General features: G+C 39.6%; 2 protein-coding genes across 2 annotated transcripts; both read left to right on the forward strand.

Annotated features, from left to right (window-relative positions):
• On the forward strand, positions 16,900-18,267 carry LOC104767161 (peptidyl-prolyl cis-trans isomerase Pin1-like). Its single transcript, XM_010491198.2, has 2 exons — positions 16,900-17,358; positions 17,850-18,267. Exons 1-2 carry the CDS (start codon positions 17,124-17,126, stop codon positions 17,972-17,974), a joined length of 360 nt encoding a protein of 119 aa, XP_010489500.1. The 5' UTR covers positions 16,900-17,123; the 3' UTR covers positions 17,975-18,267.
• On the forward strand, positions 20,845-21,289 carry LOC104768198 (histone H1-like; the record flags this gene model as incomplete). Its single annotated transcript, XM_010492123.2, has 2 exons — positions 20,845-21,007; positions 21,107-21,289. Coding segments are annotated over exons 1-2 (270 nt in total), but the record flags the coding sequence as incomplete, so codon positions are not given.

The following is a 21,289-nucleotide window of genomic DNA, read 5'->3' on the forward strand; positions in this document are numbered from 1 at the left end:
ACCCTAAACAGATCAAAGCCATACTGGGACTGCCGTCACCGACTAACAAGCGAGAAGTGCAACGCCTGACCGGCCGCATCGCAGCTCTAAATCGCTTCTTCGCTTGATCAACAGATAAATGCCTCCCTTTCTACCAACTCCTCCGCGGAAATAAGGATTTTCACTGGGACGAGGAATGCGAGATTGCCTTCCGGCAATTGAAGGAGTATTTGACTTGCCACCCAGTATTAGTCAAACCGGAAGACGGCGAAACACTGTACCTCTACGTCTCGGTCTCCAGTTCGGCTGTCAGCGGCGTGTTAGTTCGAGACAACCGCGGGGATCAAAAACCTATCTTCTACACGAGTAAAGCACTCAACGACGCGGAATCACGATACCCCACGCTGGAGAAGCTCGCACTCGCAGTAATCATCGCCGCACGGAAGCTCTGACCCTATTTTCAGTCACATTCCGTCGTCGTCTTTACCGATCAGCCACTCCGAACTGTCCTCCATAGCCCCCTCCAATCCGGACGCATGGCGAAATAGGCAGTCGAGCTAAGTGAGTATGACATCGAATACCGCTCTCGTCCAAGCTTGAAGTCGCAAGTCCTGGCCGACTTCATCACCAAGCTATCTCCTGACCTCGACGACCCCACTCCTAAGGAAGAGCATTGGACAATGTTTGTCGATGGTTCGTCGACGAATGAAGGATCCGGAGTGGGACACATTCTCCAGTCCCCCACCGGTGAAGTTCTCGAGCAAGCATTAAAGCTCAACTTCATAGCTTCAAATAACGAAACGGAGTACGAGGCTGTCCTTGCGGGGCTTCGAATAGCACGAGGACTCGGAGTGACACATTTGCAAGTCTTCTGTGACTCCCAACTCGTAGTCAGCCAATTCAGCGGAGAGTTCGACGCCAAAAATAAGCGAATGGGGGCGTATCGGCAGTTAGTCCGAACATTGTCCAGGGAATTCACATCTTTTTCTCTGACGAAGGTCCCACGGAACGAAAACGCGTCAGTCGACGCCCTCGCAGCCTTGGCGAACCGCTCCGACCCTGATTTGTGGCGCACACCCTGATTTGCGACCCCGACAATCAGATAGCTGTAATCAACGATGACTCAGTTCCGATGGAGGTCAACGAGCCAGTAGAGGATCTGACGGACGTCACAAAGCCTCCGGACGACTGGCAAATTGAGATCAAACTCTATATCTCCGAAGGCGTCGTCCCACCACACCGATGGGCAGCTCGACGCTTAAAGGCCCGAAGTGCCAGATACATCCTCCTGGACGAGGTCGAACGAATCATGATGGAGGTGCACGAAGGCGAAGGTGGCAACCATTCTGGCAGACGCGCACTCGCCCTCAAAATCAAAAAGGATGGACACTATTGGCCGACCATGGATGCCGACTGTAAAGCCTTCGCGGCAAAATGCGAAGCCTGTCAACGCCATGGACCAATGCGGCATGTCCCGCCCGAACTGTTGAATACCGTGACAGCTCCATATCCTTTCATGCGCTGGGCCATGAGCGCTATAGGTCCTCTGCCGGCGTCAAAATCCAAGAAATACGTCCTGGTGCTGACCGATTTCTTCACCAAATGGGTCGAAGCAGAGTCCTTCACAAAGATCCAATCCTTGGACGTAACCAATTTCATATGGAAGAACATCATATGTTGTCACGGACTTCCATACGAGATTGTCACCGATAACGGCACACAGTTCACTTCGATGATCACCAGACGTTTCCTGACGAAGTGGCAAATCCGCCTCAGCACTTCAACTCCCCAATACCCGCAAGGAAATGGACAGGCTGAGGCCACTAATAAATCGATCGTCGACGGACTAAAAAAAAGACTCGGTCGAAGGAAGGGGGCACGGACAGACCCCCTTGATGGCGTATTGTGGTCCTATCGCACAACCCCGCGGCGGAGTACGGGACAATCCCCTTTTTCCCTCGCGTACGGTGTCGAGGCACTCGCCCCGGCCGAGGCAGGAGTCCTGACACTCCGACGTACCATGATAGTCGACAATCCCAAACTTAACAAAAGGATGCTGATTGACCACAACGATATTGCCTAAGAACTGCGCGATCAAGCTCTAGTCCGAGTGCAACACTACCAAGACACAGCGGCTCGGTATTATAACAAGACTGTTCGTCAGTGGCGTTTCAACGAAGGCGATCTGGTTCTACGGGAAGTTTTCGAGAACACTAAAGAAGTCAACGCCGGTGAACTCGACGCTCGGTGGGAGGGTCCGTACCTAGTATCCAGGGCAGTTTGCCCGGGCGTCTACGAACTCGTAACCATGGCCGGAGAACGCATCAAAAACTCGTGGAACGCAGCCCACTTGAAACGTTATTACTGCTAAGTCGTCGTCAAGACCCTAACTAGGAGTTTTCGAGAATCCGAACTCCATTCATCTTTCCTTTGTAATACGAACTACGGTTGGTTGATCCCCGTTTCGGGGTACGTAGGCAATTCCTTGTCTTTTCAAGATTAAGTGAATGCAGCTAAGATATTAATAAAGTCTTTTCCCGCTGAAAAAACTTCTTTCTTTATTTCGAATACACTTCGATCGGCGGTACACCAAATTCCGCGATACTAGTTTCATTTTTTTATAAGATTTCGCTGAAAGTCGTTTGGATTAATTTCCATTACACTTCGTCTAAAATCATTATTTCAAATACAAATGGAGAACTTCCATTGCCTAATTCGGATAATTCGAATGAGCAAATTCTTGATCAATCGCCATTACATGCTTTGGAGATTTGACCGATTAATAAGATAAAAATAAAGGGCGAGAAAAGAGACGCAAAGGGAAAAACCGTTCGGAGTTCGGCGCGGTACGAGGCCCACTATTACCTTTCTGGATTGTCTTGCAGCCGAAGTGGAGGATGTGGACCAGACAGATCGTCCTCCAATGGTTCCTCCACATCCGTCTTGAGCAGTTCGGCTCGCCAAAATCAGCGTGCCTGCCTTAAGGCCTCGAGTCTTTCCGCCGGGACTTCGAAGCCACTAGACACCAAATCTTCCAGGAAGGTGCATGGGCCCTCGACCATATGCCTTTCGCGAAAGATTGGGCCAGCCGATTCCAAAAAATTGACATATCGCCTCAACCTGTCCAGGAAAGCCCGATAGGCCCAGATGTCTGTGATAAACGGGTGTGCGGTATCCTCCAGGGGTTGGCAATCGGCCTCAAGTAGGACAGGCACCTCCATGCGCGCAACCTGTTCCTAGCACGCCGCACGCGCGACAAGCAACCGGGTCATACGCCACTTCGCCAAGAAGAAACTTTCGGCGATCATCTCGTTCAGAACCCGAACACTCCCATCCAAGCGGTAAAACCGACAGATTTCAGCGAGCCTAAGACGTCTTGCCGTAAGATGAGCTCCCAACCTATAGCGGCGAGCTCGGTACCGTCGGAGCTCCTGGCATATAAGACTCCCCTCCGCGCCAGTTAGATCGACGAAGGGGACAGGTGCACGAACCAGAAACGTCTCCGCCCGGTCTATCCGACGCTTCAGCACGACCGGAACCACTCGCCAAAGCAGCTATTCTTTCCCGGGCCTGTCTTAGCCATGCGGATCGAGTAGTTACCATTCTTCTTTTTCTCGAAATTGTGGAAGTTGGAATGTTTCTTTCTCCCAACCCTCAACCCTATTTATATTGGGTCATGGAAAGTAACCGCCGCTGAGTCCACCAAGCAGAACGCAACAAAATTTTCGCTGCGTCCCGAGAATAATTCTCAAAGACCGCGTAACATATTTAATGCAGCACGTCTTTTTATTTCCAAAAAGAAAAAAGGAGAGAATGTATACATATATCTCGGTTCTTAACCCGATCTGGATTAAGTATTGGTATATACCGAACTCACTCCTCGTTGACACCCTGGCCAGGTGATCAACTTGCGTAACTACGCACTATTTCTCAGGATTAAGCCAAACCCAGAGTTGTTACTTCGCACCTGACTTTCATATGTAGGGATAAGCCGGACCCAAAGTATTTATTTCGCACCCGATCTTTTAATTTAGGGATAAGCCGGACCCAGAGTATTTATTCCGCACCCGATCTTTTAATTTTGGGATAAGCTGAACCCAGAGTATTTATTTTGGACGGAATGGTTAGCCGAACCCAGAGAATAATTTCGCAGTCCGACATCCGAAATAAAGCAAAGTAGATAAGCCGAGCCCAGTATCTCGCCCTCCGACCAAACGTATCCCGTTAGGGCCAAATAGCAAAATTTTTAAAGTTTGATCGATGTTTTCTACCATCGTTTAATAAAAATTGCCGGATATAAGCCGGGAGACGTCTCGCTTCTGGTACATTTTTCGACAATGAAATAGCAAACTTTAAATACTCAAATTGCGAAATTCGCCTGCTACAATGCAGCTAAATCTTATTAAATACTTAAATAACACATGTTAATTCCGAACTAGTGCGCCATTCGACGCGATCTCACGAACACTTGTCTTGAGTCGTTTTGGCATCGGCCACAACAGTTGCAGCCCGGTCTTCTCCCAATCCTCGGGGCGAGTTTCCAATGCCCTGGCCTTCTGTTCGGACTCATCCAGCAAGTCAATAGTCCTTTTCCTTTTTGCCTTAAGTATGGCAACTTCAGATTCCAAAGTCCTTCTGGCGGTCGATCCTACCTTTTTTCATATGAAAGTACTGAAGATCCTGGGTCAATTCTTGATGTGTGCCTTCGCTCTGCATACGCAAAGTCAACGACGGATTAGTTTGGAAGCGGACATTACGGGATGTCTCGCGATAGTTACCTGACGAAAGAAGGTGTCGGCTTCAGCAAGTTCGACATCATTAGCACGCCTGTTAATATAAAACGGCTTGACGTTTCCTGGAATGAAATCACCAATCAGGGTAGGATCCATGTGTGTCGGCTTCCGATCTGCTTCCTTTGGGCACTCGTTGCAGTACGCAACCATGCAAGGCGGTAGGGCTGCTATCCTCTCGAATCCGTTCTCGACCCAATCTTTTGGGTGGGATTCAAGCATCTCAAGTTTGAGCAGCAATTCGCATTGCGCTTGTTCGAATGCGGCGAGCCATTCGCGGTACTCCGTGTGACGGTCTTCCACCTGATGGAGAAATTCTTCCAAGTCACGCTTTTCTTCCGGTTTGACGCGGAACATCAGCATCCAAGGAGCTCGGATGTTCGGGTAGTAGGCCATCCCCCTTTCGATAGCTTCGGCGTTCGAGAAGGTCGGGACATCATTCCCGACTAGAGGGGATTCCACGCTGCTAATAGAGTTTGACATTGCTTTGATTGAAAGTTTTTCGCAAGTTGTCTAGTTCGGAGACAGTGCCGGTTGATTTATATGAATACTGGGAGGTGAAATCCTTTCAAAATTTCCATATTCCGTGCAATATGGAAAAGATGCAATTCCTCGAAATTGTCGATTTTTCTTTTTCTGGTAAAAAGAAAAATTCCGACAAAAAAGTTCCAAAAGGGAGAATGGGCCGAACAAGCCGGCAATGTTTTACAAGGGTATTCAAACCCATACTTAATAGAGTTTGCAACAAAAACAAAAAAATGAAAGTTAAGCATCCAAGGCACTGGTCAGATCAGCTTGGAAGCTCTCGGCATTGGAGCCATACGGATGGTAGACGGAGTCTGGAGTCATCGTTCCAGGGTGAAGAAGTCCATAACCGAGCTGATCCGGGGACATGACGAGGTCATTTTCATTCAGTTCGAGGACATCAATCGCCTTGGTAGTTTCCTCGGCTTTGGCCTTGTTTTTATCAAGCCTTGTTTTTATCAATCTCCGCGATTCGCTCCTCGGGAATGACGGCCCCCTTTTCAATCAAATATTGCACAGTTTCCTGTACTCCGGTAGCCTGGTTTAACAGATCTTCCAAGGGGCGAATCTTCTCTTGTTCGACTAGATAAGCCTTGATCTTATCCAATCGAGTCTGCGCTTTCTTCGCTGTTCGCTCCACCTTCTTCAAATGATCCCGCCGAAGTCTTTTAACTTCAAAGTCGAGTTGGATTTTCAACTCGTCACATGCTCCCTGCAGTTCAGATTTCTCTTCTTCGAGAGTAAGCGCTCGGGAATTCAGTTCGCAATTCCTCAATTCGGATTTAGCGATGATACCATCCTTTTCAGAGAGAAGAGCTTCAAGCTCCTTGATCCTCTCGTCTTTAGCTTCGCTGGCGACTCGGATTTGTTCCGCAAATTCCTTCACCTTTTCGAGCTCAAATCCAGACTTCTTATCGTTTTTGACTCGCCTATCGTATAACTGGGTTAGCGTATTCATCATACTCGTCTATCAGTTTTGCCCGCACAAAGTTTGAACAAGTTAAAGAAAATAATAAGGCAAACCATTAAGTGGGATTCGGCGACATCAAGGAACGCTTGTTTGAACTCCAGTTCGTCCACTGACGGAAGGACTCGACTGGAGATCTTCAAGGTTCAGAAGAGTTCGCCTGAAGCATCGCGATTTGTGACCAGAGGGGTATCACCGAAATACTTGAAGGCAAACCGATCCGTTTTGTCATTCTCTCTTGCCAGACGGAATCGGTCGGCAGATTCCAGTCTGGCGTCTTCAGCCGAGCGTTTGCGGTTTACTACTGACTGCGGCGTCTTCTTTTTCTGCTTCCTCTTCTTCTTTTTCGATACAGCTCCAAGCTGAGGGACATCCTNCTGGAGATCTTCAAGGTTCGGAAGAGTTCGCCTGAAGCATCGCGATTTGTGACCAGAGGGGTATCACCGAAATACTTGAAGGCAAACCGATCCGTTTTGTCATTCTCTCTTGCCAGACGGAATCGGTCGGCAGATTCCAGTCTGGCGTCTTCAGCCGAGCGTTTGCGGTTTACTACTGACTGCGGCGTCTTCTTTTTCTGCTTCCTCTTCTTCTTTTTCGATACAGCTCCAAGCTGAGGGACATCCTGTTCATCGTTCGGAGGATCGGCATTCCCTAAAGCTAGGGGAAGGGTATCATCTTTCACAACATCGACTATGTCGACGTTTTCTTCAGGGGCCCGAATAGGATCGACGATGGTCCGACCCTGAACAGGATCGACGTCAGTCCGGTCCCGAGGAGGATCAATATTGGCTTCGATGGCAGCCTGAGTTTCTCGGCGAACGATCTGGAGACTGTCGGATTCAACGACACGTGACCCGGCTGGCTCCACAGTTCGTCCCAGCGAACTCTCGAAACTTGGGAATGTTGTCCTGGGTTTGCCCATCGCTGTTTCAACACGGATACGAGTAAGAAATTTCCACCGATGATTGTTCCCGGATAGTAGAGCGTTCCTGACGGGATGATAGTCTGGAGCTAGACGTGTTCCGCAAAATGGACGATCTGGAAGCAAGACCCAAAAAAGTTAAAACTGGTCAGAGGTGCCGAAGTCAGTTAAAATGTACTGGAAATATAAAATCTACCAGGATTTTCATTCCACACTCTCCGATGGAAACCCAATGGATTAACGAGTGAGTACTGATCGATGCGGACGTAGAAGTAGTGGTTCGCCCACTGCTTGAATTTGGAAACTCTTTGACCAACAAGTAAATTGTGCGCCGGCCTCATATTCACTTCCCAGCGATGCAGACTCTTTGATAACTTAAAGTTGGATAGTTGCTCAAAGCATTGAACTCCGATGTTGACTCCGACTTCGGTTGCTATGGTAAGGGCAGCCATAAAGTTACAAATGGCTCCGGGGACAAACTGGCAGATCGCTATCTTGCGTCTTTGGGCGTAGAGTGATATTAACGCTGGGATTGGGAATAAGAGGCGACATTCGGTAAAGTAACCCTCGTACAAGCATATATACCCTTATGGGGGGTTCCAGGGGCGCTGGTCAGCTCGAGGAAATTAAAATTGTGACGTTGCTGTTAAATAGACCACATGCGTTCAGCATGTCGGTCACGGTTTTGATCGAACTTAAACTCTTATCGCCTCCAATTCGTCCTTCATGGTCTAACAGAGGATCGATGTCTTCGATCGAGATTCCTAAAGGTGCGAACCGATCTTCTTCCTGTGATAACATATCTTGAGTCAGTTCGTCATTCCCGTCTTCATGGCGAACTAGTAGAGGAGTCTGTGATGATGAAGCTCCAGCTGAGCAGCGAGTTAGAAGTGGGATTTCGGAGCCCGATCTACTGGATTCTCCGATCTGCGCAGTGCGTCTGGAGGTGCGACGAATTAATTGTCCGCTTTCCCTTTCCGGCGAAAAAGATGGATCCGAAGTGGCCGCCATAATGTGAGTTCAGAGAGTGCGGAAGGGAAATGGAGATAAATAAATAAAAAGAAGAGAGTTCGGAGCAGATTACCTTTCACTGTTGGCAGAAAATGAGAAATGACGAAGAGAGGGGGCGTACTTATAGAGTCGAATGGGCGACAACCCTACGAAGAGTAATTATGGCCTACGCGACTCTTCGATTTCTGACCTAACAGATGTGACGCAAACGACACGTGTCGTTCGGACGATTCACAGTGATATGACGCGGAAATCCGGATAAAATCAAATAATTCTTTATGGTCTAGATCGGATATTCTCTTTTCCATAGTTCAAAATATTTGAATTGAATTTCGAATATTCAGAACTGGGGGGGACTAATTGTTGGTGCGGGATTTAGCACCCCCGACATACCGAACTAAACCAGAAAGACAATTTGGTTATTTAACTGGGAATCCGATCTAGTCACTTAAACCCAATTAGGTCACTTAAACCCAATTCGGACAGAGGAAGCCCAGCCTCGAAGGAGAAGAACCGACTTCCATTTCGCCCGGCGGCCGACTCGAGAAATAAAGCAACTTTCCTTAGTTCAGTTCGTCTCATAAGGAAAGTTAATATATTATGCGATCTATGAATATGTATAAAGAGGGAGAGACTTATCCATTGTAAATCATCGATTATTGAATATAATTATTGAGTTATCTTCTTGTTCTTAGCAATCAAAACCCTAAGTCTTCGAGATCAATTCCCTTTCTTCTAATTTCAAAGCTCATATCGGTTTTCTAGAGAGTTTACTTTACTGAATTTGTTTTCCCCCATAAACAAATTCATTGTGGAAATCCAGTTTCTACATAAGATTTGGGGGAAGGATGAATTAATCCATAGCCATTGGCTAAGACTTACAAAGTTTTTTATATATTTATCTGATGCGTTTAAGACTAATTAACTGGTCCATCTCAAAAGCCAAACACAATATTCAAAAGAGGACAACGTCTTTTATGTTTCTTCTCTTAACATCAGGTTTTTGTTTTAAAAAAAAAATAATTTGAATTACCTCAATTCGGTTACCACCGAAAGCATGATTCTCAGTGATAGACTTACAATCCTTGTTACGATACCAATTGCTTCTCCGAACCCCGGTGAGACTCTCTAGTCATGCAGAGTCACTACCANAGTTAATATATTATGCGATCTATGAATATGTATAAAGAGGGAGAGACTTATCCATTGTAAATCATCGATTATTGAATATAATTATTGAGTTATCTTCTTGTTCTTAGCAATCAAAACCCTAAGTCTTCGAGATCAATTCCCTTTCTTCTAATTTCAAAGCTCATATCGGTTTTCTAGAGAGTTTACTTTACTGAATTTGTTTTCCCCCATAAACAAATTCATTGTGGAAATCCAGTTTCTACATAAGATTTGGGGGAAGGATGAATTAATCCATAGCCATTGGCTAAGACTTACAAAGTTTTTTATATATTTATCTGATGCGTTTAAGACTAATTAACTGGTCCATCTCAAAAGCCAAACACAATATTCAAAAGAGGACAACGTCTTTTATGTTTCTTCTCTTAACATCAGGTTTTTGTTTTAAAAAAAAAATAATTTGAATTACCTCAATTCGGTTACCACCGAAAGCATGATTCTCAGTGATAGACTTACAATCCTTGTTACGATACCAATTGCTTCTCCGAACCCCGGTGAGACTCTCTAGTCATGCAGAGTCACTACCACTTTACTGGGCCGGAATTGGTAACAATTTATTTAATTAATTACTACTTAAAACCTTTCTAACATATAATTGGTTTAAAACACACAACTTAATTTCGGGTTTAGTCCCGGTTCTTTGTTCAGCATCTCTAAATCGACTGTCACATATGTGTGGATGACATCAAGATGGTGAACACAGGAGTCGCAGAATAGGGGAAAGAAAGAGGATAGATGGAATCTGCAACACTTCCTTAGCCTGCCCTAATTTTTTGAGTTCGCAACGTTCCTTAATGCGTGACGCACAAGCATGATTAAGAATTGAGTTGTCGTCATGCCTATGATCTCTATTTTGATCTTGTCTCTGTACTTGGACCTTGGTGTCATGCTCATAATAATCATGCCTATTCTCCTCCTCTCGTTTACTGCATGATATGCATGGTTACTAGTTGCAAGCTTTCATGATTGCGTCTAAATCGATTTGTAATTTTCTTGTGTTTTCTCTAGTCTCTACACTTCCGTAAAATTATTCTAATCATCATGACTGTTTTGCAAAACATTATCTGAAAAAAGAGGGATACATAAATAATTGGTTACGACAAAGCATTGGTGAGCAAGGGAGTGGATTTAGGTCACAATGGCAATGAGGTTTCGCAGATAACATCATGGTCCTAGTTTGAAAACTAAACAGTAATTGGAATTTAAAAAGAGGTAATTTGGATTACCTCAATTCGTCTACCACCAAGAGGCATGATTCCCTATGGTAGACTTCCCCGGAACCTGACTATTGCGTCCGGTTCAAAGAGATAGTTGGAACCAACCATAGTTGAAACCCCAACCCTGCCTACCATGTTGTTTACCATGCTCCCACCGAAAGTGGAAACAGGGTAGAAGCTAGAAAGAGGATGTAATTCTCTTTCTCTTTTCACGGGGTACCAATATCTTTCCTCGAACCGTGGTGAGACTCCAATATCATGCTGATTCACCACCACTTTGCTGTTCGAGTATTGGTGACCTTTCCTTTGTTTAATAGCTAATTAATGATTTAAACACACAACTTAATTGTAGGTTTAGGTCCGGTTCTCTATTAAAGATTTCCATACGCTTGTGTGCTAGAATTTTTTCTTTCCTTTTTTGGTAAAAAAGTTCATGTCATAGGATTTTACTTTATATTTTGTATACAGAAAGATTCAGCCGGATAATGAAAAACTCAAAGATAAGCGTAACACTATGGTTGGTTCCAACTCTGTCTTTGAACCGGACGCAATAGTCGGGTTCCGGGGAAGTCTACCACAACCCTGCCTACCATGCTGTCTACCATGCTCCCACCGAAAGTGGAAACAGGGTAGAAGCTAGAAAGAGGATGTGATTCACGGGGTACCAATATCGTTCCTCGAACCGTGGTGGGACTCCAATATCATGATGAGTCATCACCACTTTGCTGGCTGAGGATTGGTGGCCTTTTTTCTCTTTATTAATACTTTAGCCTTTTAAGACCACAACTTAATTCCCGGTTTAATACGGTCCAGCTGTAAAGATTTCGATAACCAGAAAATTGTTAGGTTCATGTCCTAGGAAATTTTTTTTGTTTATTTTTATACTTCATCTTTGTATAAAACAAGATTATGAATGAAAAGCTTAACGACAACCAGTGATGTGAATATGTGATAAGCATACAGAAGACAGTTAGGTAAACCTCAATCACACATATACACAAAGATCACACATTACCCAAACTCAGCTTTTCAACTTGGTCTCATACTCATTATAATCATGCCAAATCTCCTCCTCTCATTTTCGTCATAGAAGCCGAAATATGTGTAGCATATATGAAAAGTTACTCACCACAATCATGGGTGAGTGGAGGCTAGCATTTCGAGAACCTTGCACTGTTTCTCTGTCTTTCTTGATTTGAATCTGAAAAAGTGGATATGGTTACTACTTGTGATAAGTTTGAAGCTATAGATGAGTAAACAAACTCAAAACCCTAACAATGAAGATTTCTTCAAGAGATCTCCTAAGTCTCCTCCAGCAAACCATAAGCTTTCTTACACACACACACATCAATCAATACATAGCTTTCAATTCAATACTCTTCTATCTATTTATACACAACTCACTATAGTGTCAAGCTGTTACAACAACAATATGTTTCTTTCTTGCTCTGTTTTAACTCTGTTTCACGTGCTTTCTCTGCTTCTATTTGCTTATTCACGTCTCTCAGCGACTCCTTTTGACCTACCCACACGTGCCTCTTTGCTTTTATTGATTTTCAGTTCCATCTTTTGTATAATGTTTTCCATTTGTAGTACTAAATAGAATCTAATTCCTTACAGTACTTAGTATCTACAGTAGAAACTAAAATAAAATGATTATTTTGCATATTGCATGATCGTTGTTGGAGGTATATAGTCTCTAGGTTTATATCATAAGAGCTTTAATAATCCAAAATTGTTTGTTTGAGAGGAAGGGATAATTTCATATATGTTAGCAAAGAAAACAGATGTACATTTTTCTCTCGCCTCAATGCTTCGTTAGACTTTTATGAACTTGCAGGTTGCAGCTGAAGGATCTACAGCTTGTTGGTCTGATAAGAAATATGAAGCAGGAGTAGCTACGAAGCTGTTAAGATTAATTCGTCCTTTCCGACAATGTGAAATTGCATTTTGTATACGAAAAAAAAAAAGACTCTTATGAAAATTAGCCTTGCAAAGAACTCATTATGCTGTAAAAAAGATAGGCCGGCCATTTCATTAGGCTTAATATAGTTCATAGTTTATACAATATGAGGGATTTAGCTACGTTTGAGTGCTTTCAGCAGGTTGCTGATGTGAAAGGACACATTGGCTAAGTTTATTTATCTGACGCCTTAAGACTAACTAGTACTCCTACCCTACCTTTGCTGCAGAATGTGATTGGTTTGTAACAAAAAGAGGTAATTTGGATAACCTCAATTCGGCTACCACCAAAGGCAATGATTCTCTGTGATAGACTTCCCCGACCAAGATTCTTCTCCTCAGAGAAGATCCATCATCAAGACTTCTGTTCCCGGTCAAGCAAGACAGAGCAACGATACTCGTTGGAAGCTAGTCCCATGACTATACTTCAGTCCGACGGTCGGACTCTTCCACCGATACTCGATGGAAGCAGCAGTTAGAGAGGATACTCCTTCTCAAACGGGGGTACCAATAAAGTTCTCGAACCCTGGTGAGACTCCAATATCATGCTGAGTCACCACCACTTTGCTGTTCGAGTATTGGTGACCTTTCCTCTGTTTAATAGCTACTTAATGATTAAAACACACAACTTAATTCTAGGTTTAGGTCCGGTTCTCTATTAAAGATTTCCATAACCAGAAAAGTGTTACGCTTATGTGCTAGAAATTTTTCGTTTCTTTTTTGGTAAAAAAATTCATGTCAAACGATTTTACTTAGAGGGATATTAAACTTGATATTTTAGAAGATTTTAAAATATTCTTAAAATCACTTGTTATACAATTGATGATTTTTAAAAATCTTTTAAAATCCTATGTTATTCAACTTGGATTTATGTAAAATCATTTAAAATAATTTACAATCCACTATTGTTCAATTAATGATTCATAATTGAAATCTACTGTTATTCAAAATATCACAAGTTTTTTAAAAACTGCTACTTTGAATGATTTTAGGAGATTTTGATTTGTTTTTTAGTTAAAAATACTCTCCCTCAAAATCATACCCTTTGAGGTAAATTTTACATGATTTTAGAAGAAAAAAAAACTGTATTTTCTGGTAAATCAAAACTGAAACAGGTCTCACATCTTCACATCCTCTAGCTCTCCCCACTCCTCCGCTCCAATCCCACCACCAACGAATTTGATTGCTTCCTCTCTCGTTTCAGATTCAAGTTTTTAAATTGATTACAATTTGTTTTGCATTTGGCAGTCTCAATGGGAGATATATACAAATGACTGAAGATCATCTTCTTCTTCTTCTTGTGCTTTTCTTTTCTTCATCTTCTTCTCAGTAACTCCTTTTTTTTTTATGGAGCTGCTTGTATGGTTGCTACTCTCTGTTTTTGTTAGTCTTAGTAAGCTCTTACTTCTTCTTTTTTGGTTAAACTCCTCTGCTCTTTCTTTGCAAGTCACAACAAATCTTATCCACATTAAACTCATGTCACCTCAAAGACAATACACAATACTGCACAACAAGCAACACACATGTAAATCAATCTCCTAAGCTTACTTCTCATCAATCTTATCCCTTGTTAATCGAGAAAGATAAAAACATGGAACATAAGATTGTTTTGGTAGGCTATGTTGTCCATGTGATGATCATGATGGGATGGTGGTGTTTCTTTGCTATTATCATTGCTAATGCTATTGTGATTGGACGGTGTAGTACCATAGAGATATCGTCGTTGAAGTTGTTGTTGTGATGGTGATGATTGTGGTTGTGGTGTAGGTCGTCACTGAACATAGAGATGAATTGTTCGTCGCTAAACCAAAAATTATAAAGTATCCTAAAATCTCCCAAAATCTAATGATAAAATCTCACCAAATCACAAAGTATTTTTTAAAAAATATATAAAAACTCTAACAAATAACCAAAAATCTTCTAAAAGCTTAATCAAATCTTGCAAAATCCTAAAATATTAAAATCTCACCAAATCCCTTGAAATACAAGTCCAATACCCTCCCTAACTCTAGGGAGTAAAGTTGAACCTAGTGATCATGATGCGGCGCCATTAACATTCCTAGCTTCTTGATTTAAGTTGCTAGTAGAAGTCACTCTCAACTAGAGTTAGTGAAAATAGACAGGATCTGTTTCAAAAAGATTCCAATGCTTTTAAATTAGGGCCAAACAAACTCAAGATCTCCAAAAAACTAGTGTGTGGAGCTTTGTACTTCCTCTTTTACCTGTATTGATTACCCACATCAGGACCTTGTCCACACACTTGTCTGGAATCATGACTAGCCCAAAACACATCTAAGAGCTGACGATAGGCAATTATCCTCGGATCATATTCAATCTGAAACTAGAGAGTCACAGAGCAAGAGCAACACAAATCTAGAGGATCAGAAACTTAAAATCTAGACAGTTACAGAGCAATGACCCAAAGGCGACGCATTGGAAACCCTTGAGTGTTATAGAAGGTTCGTCATGTGATGAGTATGCTTTTAGTATAGTGTATGTACTTTTGATGAAGAATTCAGTTTTTTAGACTTTTATGAACTTGCAGCTGAAGGATCTACACTGTTCCTATTTCTGCTGGTACGTTTGGAAGCGGAAATAAAGTTCTTCCGGGCTACCAATATCGTTACTCGATCCGTGGTGAGAGACCCTTACAACATGCCGAGCCACTACCACTTTGATGGGTGAGAATTGGTGACCTATTCTCTCTATTTAATAATTTACTTAAACGCACACAACTCAATTACCCGGTTTACTACGGTTCGCTAAAGATAATTATCATTTGCAAACTCAAACCGACATATAAACTTATTTAATATTAAAAAATCTAAACCCTAATTCTGTTTTATAATCCCAAACGGACACATAATCTTGTTTAATTGTAAACCTAAACCGATACCTAATCTCGTTTAATTGTAAATCCGAAGAAAATATTTTGTTGTGAATGAACGAAAACTTCAATTATAAACCAAAATCGACATATAATTTTGTTTAATTAAAAGTTGAAATAATAACTCTCTTATATAAATTCAAATCGATATTTAAACTAATTTAATAAAAAGTTTACAGATTAAAATTTTTTTAATTTTTTTTTTGTTTTATGATTTTAATTTAGATTTATTTTTAAAAATAATATTATATGACATCTTTTTATTGGTGGGTTATGAGAGAGGAGGTGAACAAAAAAAATTACACGTAGAAGGACTCAAATATTTATTGTTTACCACACGTACACACAATCGAAGGATCAAGGTACCGAAGGATCAAGGTACCGAAGGATCAAGTATGCTTTTTTGTTTTCTTGTAAGCAGATTCATTTAAACATTCATTGTATCGTTATGGACTTTGGAGTTTCTCATTAAGGTATTGATTAATTATCAAATCTTATATCTGATTATAAACCATATTAAAACCGGATATTTTGTTATATGTTCAAAAGATTAAATATTAATTAAATAGACAATAAGTCACTAATTCTAACCCACCAAAGTGGTATAACACGGGAGTGTTAGTCTCACCTTGGTTCGAGGAACGGTATTGGTACGATGATCCTTCGATTGTGTGTATGTGTGGCTGGCTAACCCACAATTCACCGAATCGAGGTAATATAAATTACTTCTTTTTTAAAAAAATTCTTAATTAACATAACCTTTTGACTGATTCACCAAATTCTGTATTCTTTCAATTTATTTTATTTTATCATGTGTTAGTACTAAACTTTTATTTACTTTGTCGTTCATTTCTGGATTGTAAAAAACGCCTTACTAAATCGCGTTTTGTGATTCAACCAATTTCGAAATGAAAAGAAAGTTTAATAGAGACTTAACAATGTGCCAAAAACACAGACTGTAGTCTAATAATTTACAATTTACATTATAAGAAAATAGACACCTCGTGAACGCTACCTTCTTCCCATGGCTACCACCAAACAATCAAGCAAACGTAAATTTTTATAACCAAAAAAAAAAAAAACCTCACTGAGTTGAGATTATATATTATTAGAAACCAAACAATCAAGCAAATCTTATCTGATTACAAACCATGTTAAACCGGATGGTTCGTTTATATGTTCAAAAGATTAAATATTAATTAGATAGACAATATGTCACCATGTCTAACCCAACAAAGTTGTACAACACGGGGAGTGACTCAATCGAGTTCAGTCTCATCACTGAATCGAGGTAATTTAAATTACTTCTTTTCAAAAAATCCATTTTTTCTTAATTAACACAACCTTTTGTTTTGGTAAAACCTATTACTGTAATTATTTTTCTACTCGATATGAATTTATTATTGTGGAAAAAAAAAGGAACTCTTGTGTGTGATATAAAAACGCGTCCCACCACCATCGCAGCAAACGTCACTTATTATTATTATTATTAGGGTAAAGCAAAAATAGTGAAGTGAAAGGAGAGAGAAAAGAGAGCCGCACGAACTTAACGAAGATAGATTCAGATCGGAAACGGAAGAACGATTCGGTCTCCTCAACAGATCGATCGACGAAGGAGAAGAAAGACGATCATCACCACCACCACCACCTCAGCAAGCATCGGAAGAAGAGCAAGATGTCGTCGAGGGATCAAGTCAAGGCGTCGCATATTCTGATTAAGCATCAGGGATCTCGTAGGAAGGCTTCGTGGAAGGATCCGGAAGGTAAGATTATTATGACTATTACTAGAGAAGCCGCCGTCGAGCAGCTCAAATCGATCCGTGAAGATATTGTCTCTGGCAAGGCTAACTTCGAAGAAGTGGCGACTCGTGTTTCTGACTGTAGCTCAGCTAAACGCGGCGGCGATCTCGGTTTGTTTTTTTGTATCCCTAATCTGTAGAATTTTAAGAGATGCAATTGATCTGGATAGTCTTGTAGAACGAAGCTAGACTAAGTTCAAATCGAGATAGTGATTATGAGAAGAGAGTTCGAGCATATATTAGTAGTCTGCTTGGGAATACATTGCCAGTGTTTAGAATTTGAAAAATCTCCTCCTTGATGAAATTTAGAGTTGGTGCTCTGAAGTCTTACTAACCTCTAGCTTCTGATAATCTCCAGCTTTTGAGTTTCTTCCTTAAATATATCTTTAATTGGTAGTGGTGCTCATAAATCTCACTATTGTCTGGTTAGATCATCACATATGTTTAGATTCTGAAGCACCTTCCTTAGATATATGTATAGCTGGTGCTCATAACTCTCACTAATGTCCGGTTAGATCGTCTCCGATGTCTAGTATCTAAACTTTCTTCCTTGATTAATCTATAATTGGTGTTGATTGTGTAATGTGTACCTGTGTGTTCAGGTCCCTTTGGTCGAGGTCAAATGCAGAAACCATTTGAGGAAGCAACTTATGCACTCAATGTGGGAGATATAAGCGACATTGTTGAGACAGACAGTGGAGTCCACATCATAAAGAGAACAGCTTGATCTGATCTGATTGTGATGATATGATATAATAATATGTATCAAAGGTTGCCCAAGCTTCTTTTTCCTTGTCTTCTTGACCAGAAGAACATAGAAGAAGAATATTGTGGTTTTGATTCTGAATCTGTCTACGAATTTGATACAACCCAAAACATATGATAAAAAACCAGACACTGTATCTCATTTCTTCTTAAAGCTTCATAAGCACAGTCCTGTCTGTCGTAGACAGTGACTTGTATCATCATCTTTCAAATATCTTCGTGATGTCTTTATGCTAAAGTTATTTTGTGTTGGTTTTTGCTTTTGTAAACTCTTAGAAAAGTCTTTGGTTCTCTCATCACGATGGAGAAATAGTTAAATCTTCTTAAGCGTAACTAAACGTACATGGGATTTGAGCACAGTTCATATTTAACCTGTTAAAATTTAACCCAATTCAATCTATTGGGTTAGCGTCATAATTGCTATATTGAGAGACTGTAGTAAGAGTACTCAATAGCCTCAAATTAGACCATAACTTAGTTTTGGTACGTTTTTCATTAAAAATAATTAGAGAATCACTTAATTTAATTAAATTAACTTATAGTTTCGAATTGTTTAAAAGACAGTTATACCCTCCGCTCGACTACTTATTTACGACCGGGTCGGGACGCGGATCCTGTATGACCCGAAAATAGAAAAAAAAAACTTGTGGATCTGTTTGTACTCCAAGTTTATAATATTCGGATCCTGTATGTTATTTGATTCAAGAATAGTTAAGCACACAACCAAACAGATTTATAATCCCTATAAATAAGGAAATTGGTATCCGAGTATTTAATTGTTTCAGTAGTATCAAATATTAACTACTACCATACTTAATTTCTATAATTAATACGAATATTAATAATAATGAGAAATCTTTAATACTAATGGATTGTGACTTTGTTGCTTCCAAAATAATCAATATATTAAATACGAAATTGTATATATATGTAAACTTATTTGATTTGTTTTTATATTGTGAGATATTACGGAAACAACAAATCAACTTAATACAATTAAATAAAAACAAATCATCATTTAGTTTAGATTTTTAAATATAACCTTAACGAAATTATAGTAATTAATTATGAGTAGTATAGATGGAAAGAATTAAAAACGCAGAAATTATATATATGTAAAGTTGTAAACTAATTTACAGAAAAGGTGTATTGTATATCCCACATCGACTAAATATTTTTGAATATGATTCATAATCACTATAAATATATGACTAATATGTTTTGAGTACAAATGAGCAGGAACCTTGATTTATCAGGTATCCAAATTTAACAGTTTAATTTGGTTCTATATTTGAGAATATTTAAACTTTTAAAAAGTAAACATATTATAATATATTTACGTTTTTTAAAAAAGTTTAAGATATTATATATATTTAAATTTTTATAGAATATTTAAATTATTATAAATATTTGAACTTCGTCTAAAGTTTAAAATATTATAATATATTTAAGGTCTATAAAATATTTAAGTAATATTAATATTTTTACTCTGAAAAATTTTAAAATATAAAAAAAGTTTGACTTAAACCCGTTAAAACATGTATTTTTATCAAACTATAAATTAAATTGGTTTTGTACAATTTTTTCACTTCGTAATCGTCCTAAAACGCAAATATGTGTAATTGCGAGATATTTTTGTAAGTTGTTTAAAGTTGCTTCCTTAATAATTATTTAAAAAATTGAAATTATCTATATTAAAGCAGGAGTACTTATGGACCATTTTTTGGACCATGACTTTTTTTTGGTCTTTAAAATAAAATGGTTAGTAATCAATAATTATTAATAAATTAGTATATTGTGGCATTAAAATTCTCTAACCATTCAAATTAAATCGGATCTCGCGCGGGTCATTTAGTACCCGGTTATTTGATCCGATTTTCTCATTAAATATTATCCGTTGATTCTCAAAATAAAATTATATCTTGGCCACATATCTTTTCATTGGTTTTAATTAAAACCATATATTTTGATTTCCAAATCTTACAAAATTGTTTGATTGCCGAGATTATTTTTAATTGTAAATCTAAAACAATCTTTTAGGATAATCTTACACATGGAATATTTATCTTTTAGTTATAACAAAACAAGAAACAAGATATATTTTGCTGATCATTTGATATATCAAAGATTAACTTCTAAATGATAACCTAAATATACATAATTTCATTATAAATACAATGGTTTCCTAATCATTGAAATATCTCACACTAAAATTTAACAAGCAATTTCTCCTCTTTTGACAACAAATTAAAATAAAGAAAAACCCATTTTCTTACAAAACTATTATCCGATATTGCGGTGTGTCTGTCCTCTTATAAAATTATTATCCGATATTGCGGAATGTTTGTTCTCTTATAAAACTACTATCCAATATTGCGGTGTGTCTATTTTTGTGAAAAGCTACATTTTGTAAACTACTTACTCTATTAGGATTTTTAATTTATGGTATAACCTTAAATATACGAATAAATACTATATATACAAAAAATAAGTCAAAATAAAAAACTGGTTACAAAAATATAAATTACAAAAAAAATAACTAATATAATTCCGTAGTACGGCATCCTCTGTATGAATTATTTCTTTTAAAATGACGTCCAAAGAGCAGCTTTTAAATTAAGGATTTGTATTCAGTAGAAACAAACACACTTTCATCACCGCCTCCAAGTGTGTTTCTCGCATATAACACATGGAATCCAGCCTCCAAGAGACATGTGTACGCTCGAGACTTGATTAATGCACACGTAATCGATCCACTGACCAAAACCGTAACGAATACAAAAGACACACGCACACATTTCTCGGCCTTATATATGAGCTTAGCACAAAAAATTAATAGATATAGACAAAACAAAGCAACATCTTTCACTAAATCCTCTGCATCAATAGTATCTTAATTCCGTCTCTAATGGCTGAAGAGAAGATCGTGAAGAAGACTCCGTCGGAGAAGAAGCCACAAAAACCAAAAACCGCCACTCATCCTCCATACTTTCAGGTGAGTCATTTCTTTTGACTTCTATTACTATATATCTATTCGTTTGAGTTCTATCTGTTAAACTTAAGGTTTTTGTTTTGATTATGGTTTTGATGAAAGATGATAAAAGAGGCTCTGATGGCTCTGAAAGAGAAGAACGGATCAAGCCCTTACGCTATAGCTAAGAAGATAGAGGAGAAACATAAACCCTCACTTCCAGAGAATTTTCGTAAAACACTTTCTCTACAGCTTAAAAACTCTGTCGCTAAAGGTAAGCTCGTGAAGATCAGAGCCTCTTACAAG

The sequence above is a fragment of the Camelina sativa genome, chromosome 19 (genome assembly GCF_000633955.1).
Source record: "Camelina sativa cultivar DH55 chromosome 19, Cs, whole genome shotgun sequence".
Classification (NCBI taxonomy): Eukaryota; Viridiplantae; Streptophyta; class Magnoliopsida; order Brassicales; family Brassicaceae; genus Camelina; species Camelina sativa.